The sequence below is a fragment of the Penaeus monodon genome, chromosome 7, assembly GCF_015228065.2.
Source record: "Penaeus monodon isolate SGIC_2016 chromosome 7, NSTDA_Pmon_1, whole genome shotgun sequence".
NCBI classification, from domain to species: Eukaryota; Metazoa; Arthropoda; class Malacostraca; order Decapoda; family Penaeidae; genus Penaeus; species Penaeus monodon.
Window position 1 is genome coordinate 53,246,573 of NC_051392.1, and position 7,500 is coordinate 53,254,072.

At 39.0% G+C, this 7,500-nt stretch overlaps 1 protein-coding gene across 1 annotated transcript in view; it reads left to right on the plus strand.

Moving 5' to 3' along the window:
• Nucleotides 1–7,500, plus strand: part of LOC119575456 — a 10,371-nt gene continuing 2,871 nt past the window's right edge. Inside the window, 6 exon segments of the mRNA XM_037923089.1 lie at nucleotides 1–801; nucleotides 2,015–2,136; nucleotides 3,995–4,095; nucleotides 5,464–5,596; nucleotides 6,214–6,684; nucleotides 7,076–7,135. Coding sequence (XP_037779017.1) covers nucleotides 111–801; nucleotides 2,015–2,136; nucleotides 3,995–4,095; nucleotides 5,464–5,596; nucleotides 6,214–6,684; nucleotides 7,076–7,135 — 1,578 coding nt within the window. The 5' untranslated portion in view covers nucleotides 1–110.

Here is a 7,500-nt window from a genome sequence, read left to right on the forward strand (position 1 = left end):
CCTCGCTCCATTGTGTTACAGCTCCGTTGCAGAAGCACCGCCACCATATTTCGCTTGTCTGCAAAATCATTGCAAAATCTATTGCTTGACTGTTGCCAAACGTCCGCTTCATGACGACTTTGTTCCTGTTGGTGTGTGTGTTTTCGGTGGCGGCGGCGCTGCAGGAGGAAGGGTTCACGAAGTCCTGTTCAGAGCCAGAGGTTTATGAAGGAACCGTTGTCGTCACACTTTCGGAAGATCGGATGGTCGTTGTAGACGACGGCATACATCAACAACTATTGCTGTGTATATCCGGTAAATGGTCACCGGTTATTTCCGGTTCTGATGCATGGAAACGCCTCTCTAAAAGGCCCTCGGTCAAAGGCGGCCGGGCCAAGCGTTCCCCAAACACAGGCAAGTACAGTGACCTCCAGAGGCGCGTGAAAGTGCAGCGGAAGTTACAGAAAGGCCTCCTGGAGACGAGCATCGAGGAGAACACGCTGTCCTCCGTGCGCGTGCACCCGGGCGGCACGGCGTACCTGCTCTGCCGCGTCCAGAACCTAGGGGCGCACTCAGTTACGTGGACGAGGCTCAAGGACAGCTATGTCCTGGCCATCGATACCCTCATGATGAGCAGCGACGGGCGCTTGTCGCCGTCCTTCGAAGAACAAACGGGGACCTGGATTCTGAGGATTGGGGAAGTCAGGTCGTATGACGCTGGGCAATACGAGTGCCAGGTGAGCACTCGACCTCCTCTGAAAAAGGTGGTTACGCTCGAGGTGGTGCCGGCTGGCCATACGCTCGACACCCCCGCCGCGCAAGGTACTTCGGGCTTGCATTTCCTTTTTTGCTCTTTCGCTTTTGGAATGCATGTGTCTACGCACGCACGCACACATTTATCTATCTATTTATGTGTATATACGTACATATATATACACATCTTTCTTCTTTTAACGGTAGGTTCATGTCTGAGCCGCCGTGGTCACAGCATGATAGTTAGTTTTTTCATGTTGTGATGCTCTTGGAGTGAGTACGTGGTAGGGTCCCCAGTTCCTTTCCACGGAGAGTGCCGGTGGTACCTTTTTTTAGGTAATCATTCTCTCTATTTTATCCGGGCTTGGGACCAGCACTGACCTGGGCTGGCTTGGCCACCCAGTGGCTAGGTAGGCAATCGAGGTGAAGTTCCTTGCCCAAGGGAACAACGCGCCGGTCGGTGACTCGAACCCTCGAACTCAGATTGCCGTCGTGGCAGTCTTGAGTCTGATACTCTAACCATTCGGCCATCGCGGCCTTGACGATCATGGGCTTTCCATGATTTTTCTTGGCAATTTAGAGCGGTGGTTTGCCATTGCCTTCCGCCCGGTGATTTTTTTTTTTTTTTTTTTTTTTTTCTTTATCGAGTCACCATCTCTATTTACCCGGCACTGACTTGGGCTGCCTTGGTCACCCAGCGGCTAGGCAGGCAATCGAGGTGAAGTTCCTTGCCCAAGGGAAACAACGCGCCGGCCGGTGACTCGAACCCTCGAACTCAGATTGCCGTCGTGACAGTCTTGAGTCCTACGCTCTAACCATTCGGCCATCGCGGCCTTATATATACACATACATTCATATAAATACACATATATATACATATACATGTATATGTATGTATACAGTATATATATATATATATATATATATATATATATATATATATATATATATATATATATATATATATATATATATATTCGTGTGTGTGTCTGCGTGCGTGCGTACGTGCGTGTGCTTGTAAATGAAGTGTGTGTGTGTGTGTGTGTGTGTGTGTGTGTGTGTGTGTGTGTGTGTGTGTGTGTTTGTTTGTGTGTGTGTGTGTGTGTGTGTGTGTGTGTGTTTGTGTGTGTGTGTGTGTGTGTGTGTGTGTGTGTGTGTGTGTGCGTGCGTGCGTGCGTGCGTGCGTGTGTGTGTGTGTGTGCGCGTCTGTGTATGTGTGGGCTCACTCAAACACGCACAAAAAAAAACAAAAAAAACATCAGAGACGATGTTCTCCTTCCAGAGGAGAACGGCCTGGAATATGTGCTACAGAACCTAACGGCGATATGGGAAGAGCTGACCTACCTTCGCAACGAGGTGGACGGCCACTTCCACGGCGGTCACGAGGGCCGATATCATCACCAGGTAAGACAGTCTGGTGACGGATTTGATGTTATTAACAGTACTGGTGATATAATTACCGAATTTATTAATATTATGGTTGTTAACGGTTAAAATAAACAAATGTGCCAGGCATTTAATTTATCTTATTTAATTCCCGATTTTTTTTTTGCCGCGTCAACATCTAAGGTCATTAGCGGCATATTCAAAAGGCGATGTTTGTAGATTCCCAGAATGATTAAATGGTTAAAACAAAATGTGCTAGACATCAAAGTCATATAGCATTATGATAAGGTATTGTGGCGAAAAGGGGTAAAAATGAGTTAACGATTAGGATAAGTGGACAGAAGGGGATGTAGAAGAGAAGGAAAAGGAAAGTGGGAGAAGAAGAGACCATGTAAAATTAGTTGAGGCGAGGGCTGAGGTCCAAGGCAGGGGTGATCCCCTACAGTGGGCCTCAGTCTCCGCCTCCTAAGCACCCCCCCCCCCCACACGACAACAACGAGCTAGGGATTGCGGGGGAGGTTATGTAGCACTATGAAAGAGTATTGTGGCGAGAAGGGTAAAGTGAGTTAATGATTAGGACAAGATAGGCAAATCAAGTAAGGGGGGTTATTAAAAGAGGGAAGGGGGTTATCATTATTATTATTATTATTATTATTATTATTATTATTATTGATTGGATGGTAGCAAGATTACTTGATTTTAATAATCAAGTAAGGGGAGATTATTAAAAGATGGAAGGGGGTTATTATTATTATTATTGATTGGATAGTAGCAAGATTATGGTTTGGTTAAACAGCATTGGTAGGAAATCCAAGGACACGGTACACTTGCTTACGTTAATGGCAGATGCTATATAGGCTTTGAAGAAGCTAACACCGATTCTCATCAGGCGATATGAATCACCGTCATTCATCATCCTCATCAACATCATCCCCGTCATCGTCATCGTCGTCATCATTACCATCATAGGATACATGATAGAAAATAACGAATTATTCGCTATTTAAAAAAATATATATTATTAGTTTTTTGTGTTTACTAAAATCTTATAAGGAAAAGACTATTCTTCCTGTCTGTTATTTTCATTATTGTCGTGGTAGTTACTACATTAAAATAATTTCTGTTACTGATTTTATTTGCAATGGAATTGATGACATTGATGTATCAACAACAGCAATATTAATAATAAGGAAAAAATAATGGTAATCGTGATAGTGATCATATTGATACTGATAAGAACAAGAAGTTTTATATTGATAATGATAACAATCATAGCAATATTGATGTAGACAATGCAAGTAATGATAATATAGATAATGGCAATAATACTGATTATGATAATGATAACAAGGACAGTAGAATGATAGTGATAGAGGTGATAATACTGATGAGAATAATTATGTTTTCATACCAATTATGATAAGGATAACAATGAAGATGATGATAATTTAAAAGACAGTAAGCGCTAACATATATTTTCAATACAATAATAATCACCGTTTGTACTTTACTCATTTCCATTAATAAATTTAATTTTTTCCTTCCTTTTTTCTCTTTCTTTCTTCCTTTCTTTTCTTCACTTATTAATTTTCTCCCTTACTTTCTCTTCTCTCTTTCTCTAACTTTCTTCCTTTCTGTCTTTATTTCCCTTCTTCACTTCTTTCTCTTTTCTCTTTCTCTCTCTTTCCTTAATTTTCCTTTTTTTTTCTTTCTTCCCCTTTTTTATCTTTTCTCTATCTTTCTTCCTTCCCTTCCTTTATTCATTCTTATTTATCCTTCTCTTTCTTTCTTCCCTTCTTCCTCCCCCTTCTTTCTCCCCTTTCTTTCTCTTCCTTTATTCATTTTCTCTCCTTCTTTCTTTCTCTTTCTTTCTCAGGTGGTGGAGGAAGTGGCGAGAATGAACCACGAGCGTCATGTTCACCTTTTGCATCATCCTCATACGAGTCACAATAATCACCATGATAATGATTTGCTGCAGTGAGTATGCCACTCGTAATGTGTCGTTTGTATTGTGTCGACCTGTTTTGCTTTGTATTGCGTCGACCTGTTTTGTTTGTATTGTGTCGACCTGTTTTGTTTTGTAATGTGTCGACCTGTTTTGCTTTGTATTGTGTCGACCTGTTTTGTTTTGTAATGTGTCGACCTGTTTTGCTTTGTATTGTGTCGACCTGTTTTGTTTTGTAATGTGTCGACCTGTTTTGTTTTGTATTGCGTCGACCTGTTTTGTTTGTGTGTGTTTGTCTATGTTTAGGTGTTGTGTTTGTATTTATGTTTTTGTGTGTGTTTGTTTGGTTGTGATTGCGTTTTTTTTTGTGTTTATGTTTGGTTGTGGTTGTGTTTTTTGTGTTTGTATTTCTATAAGTTTATATTGATTATTTGTGTCGGTGTTTGTTTGTTTGTGTGTTTCTTTATTTGTCCTTGATTGTGTATGTTCGTTCAAATGTTGCTGTTACTGTTATTTTTATCATTGTTATTGTTATTGATATTGCTGTTATTATTGTCATTATTATTATTATCATTATCATGATTATTATCATTATTGTTATTATTATTATTAATACTATTAATATTATCTATATTTTGTTACTGTTATAATGACGATGATGATAATGATAATAATAATAATAATAATAATAATAATAATAATAATAATAATAATAATAATAATAATAATAATAATAATAATAATGATAATGATAACAACAACAACAACAGCAATAATAATAACACCACCAACAACAACAACAGCAACAAATATAATAATAATTACTTTATCATTAATATCATTATTATTATTATTGTCATTGCTATTATCATTACTCATCATTATTATTACTATTATCAGTATTATTCTTAATTTTATAATTAAGATTTGTATTACTGTTAATATCATTATTATCATTATTTCATTATCATCATTATCAAAACTATCATCATACATTATTATTAATTATTAGTTATTATTATCACAGTTATCATCATATCATTGGTATTATTATTATTATTAATTTTAGTATAATTTATTTCGATTTTCATTCATTATTATCATCATCGTTATAATTATTACTATTACGATCATATTTATCATCATCACCATTATCATCTCCATCACCATCATCATATCATTCATCATCACCATCATCTTCACCACCACCACCATCACCACCACCACCACCATCATAATCAACACCCCAACCACCACTACCACCACCACCACCACCACCACCACTACCATCCCCACCCCCACCACCCCCACCACCTTCATAATCAACACCATCACCCGTATTACCCCTATTCAGCCAACCCATACTCCTAAAGTACTCACATCACACCAATGCTTTTCAGCCATCTTGCCCATCACGGTCTTGACCAACGCCAACGATCAAGCCACAGTCCTCAAGGGAAGGACAATCAGGACGAGAACCATGATAACGGAGGAGAGGAGAGTGAGGAAGATAACAGCGTTGGGAGACATCAGGTTAAGAGTTGTTTTTTGTATTAGTGTGATGTGCAATACTCTTGTGCGTCTCCTTTTAATAGAAAAGGGGGGGGGGAAAAACTGGTTACTCGATCTCGAATAATTCCGATTTGCCTTTTCTCTCTTTTTTAACTCTCATCAGGTGACACTTAAATACTTATATTTGCGTATGTCTGGGATTATGCAGAATACGTTTTTATTAGTTTTTTTTTTTTTTATTCTATTTCTCTCGTTTTATTCTAATCAGCAGACGTAGGTCTGGAATTATATACAGTATATTTTTTCTTACTTTACACTATTTTTTTCTCGAAAGATACTTCGCGAATCGGAGTAATCCATAATCAAGGGTGAGGTGCCAGTTTTTCTTTTTCTGAGACTGGAAGGAGTATAGATCTTATGATTCAAATGTTTGATATTGTTGAACTATAAGTGAATACATTTTGACTGTACGATACACGATCTTTGTGTAATGTAATTATATCATTGCTCATTTCAAATGATTGTTAGATTTTTTGTTGCAATCCCGTGGCATAAATTAAGTGAATTTTCGAATAGTTATGCTAACCTACAGTGAAAGAAGACTTATTGTTTCTAATATGTACTTTCGTTATTGCTAGGACCATCATGCAGACGGCCACGACACGCATGGCCTTCACGCTCTCAGTGATTATGACTTAGATGCGTTTAACCTCCGTGACCTGACTTCCGATCACGGCCACAGACAAAGAACTGGTAATGGTCATAGTCACGATCACGATCATGGTTATGGGACAAGTCATTCACATCATCATAGTCATGATCACGGGCATGGCCATGATCATGAATCAAATCATGATCATGAATCAACTGATTCTGCGGACAGTAATGAGGAGACAAGTAACTCGCAAGAAGGGGCAGGACAGCAAAGTTTTAGGAGTCCGGCACAGGTAGCCCCTGGCCGTGGTCTGGCGCTGATCCCCGGTCGTGAGCCAGTCAGCACGGTTCCGGTGGTTCCCGTGGATCCGTGGATGTACGGCAAGTGTGACCTGAAGCCTAATGTGGACGTCCCTGAATCAGCTGTTCGGGGCTCCATCACGATCTCGCAGCTGGTTCGTATCCGGAGTTCTCTTCTTCGTCTCTCTGACTTGCTTATTTATTAATTATAGGAGAATTATAAGATAAACAAAGGATAAACTATGAGCGAGCTAATAGATTAAGGCTGAAGGAAGCACAGAATACAAGTTTATCAGTAGATGCACTTGGTTGTATTAAAGTAGAAATAAATGTGAAAGAAATACCCATGTTGAAGGAGAGAAAAAAATGCAAATCTATTTTCAAAGTCCACAGGGAGTCGTTTTATTTGCATCTTATTACCAAATACACATACAAAGAGATAGATGTGAATTTGAAAATTGCAGACGAACTAAGTTGTACAGGCTCAATGAAAGAGGTTTTCTGTTTTTTGTAACATTTTCCTAATTCAACCCATTTTACCCACAGAAAAGTGGTAAAGGTCCAGTATACTTCGATTTGAACATTACCGGCTTCGACGTGGCTTCAGTAAGTACATAAGTTTGTGTTTAAATAGAGTAGAAGAGGTATGAATGAGATTAAATAACTGTAAACTTCACGACTCTAGAATCGTAAATTTCACAACGTAAGAATTGTGGTTGCTGCGTTTTGCTCCTGCTCTTTCAGAATTACCAGCATTAGTTTTATGTACTTCTGGTGAAGATACAACTCCTAACCGAGCCAATACATATTTTACTTTGTGACGTAATTCATTCTCATCCATATTTCTTCTACATTTCGTGTATGTGTTGTGTGTTATTGAGCGTCAAAAGTGATATAAATTTAAGAAAAAAAAATATATAGTAGGGTCGTGTGTGGTAAATACTTGTAAATATTAATGCGGCTTAAGTACA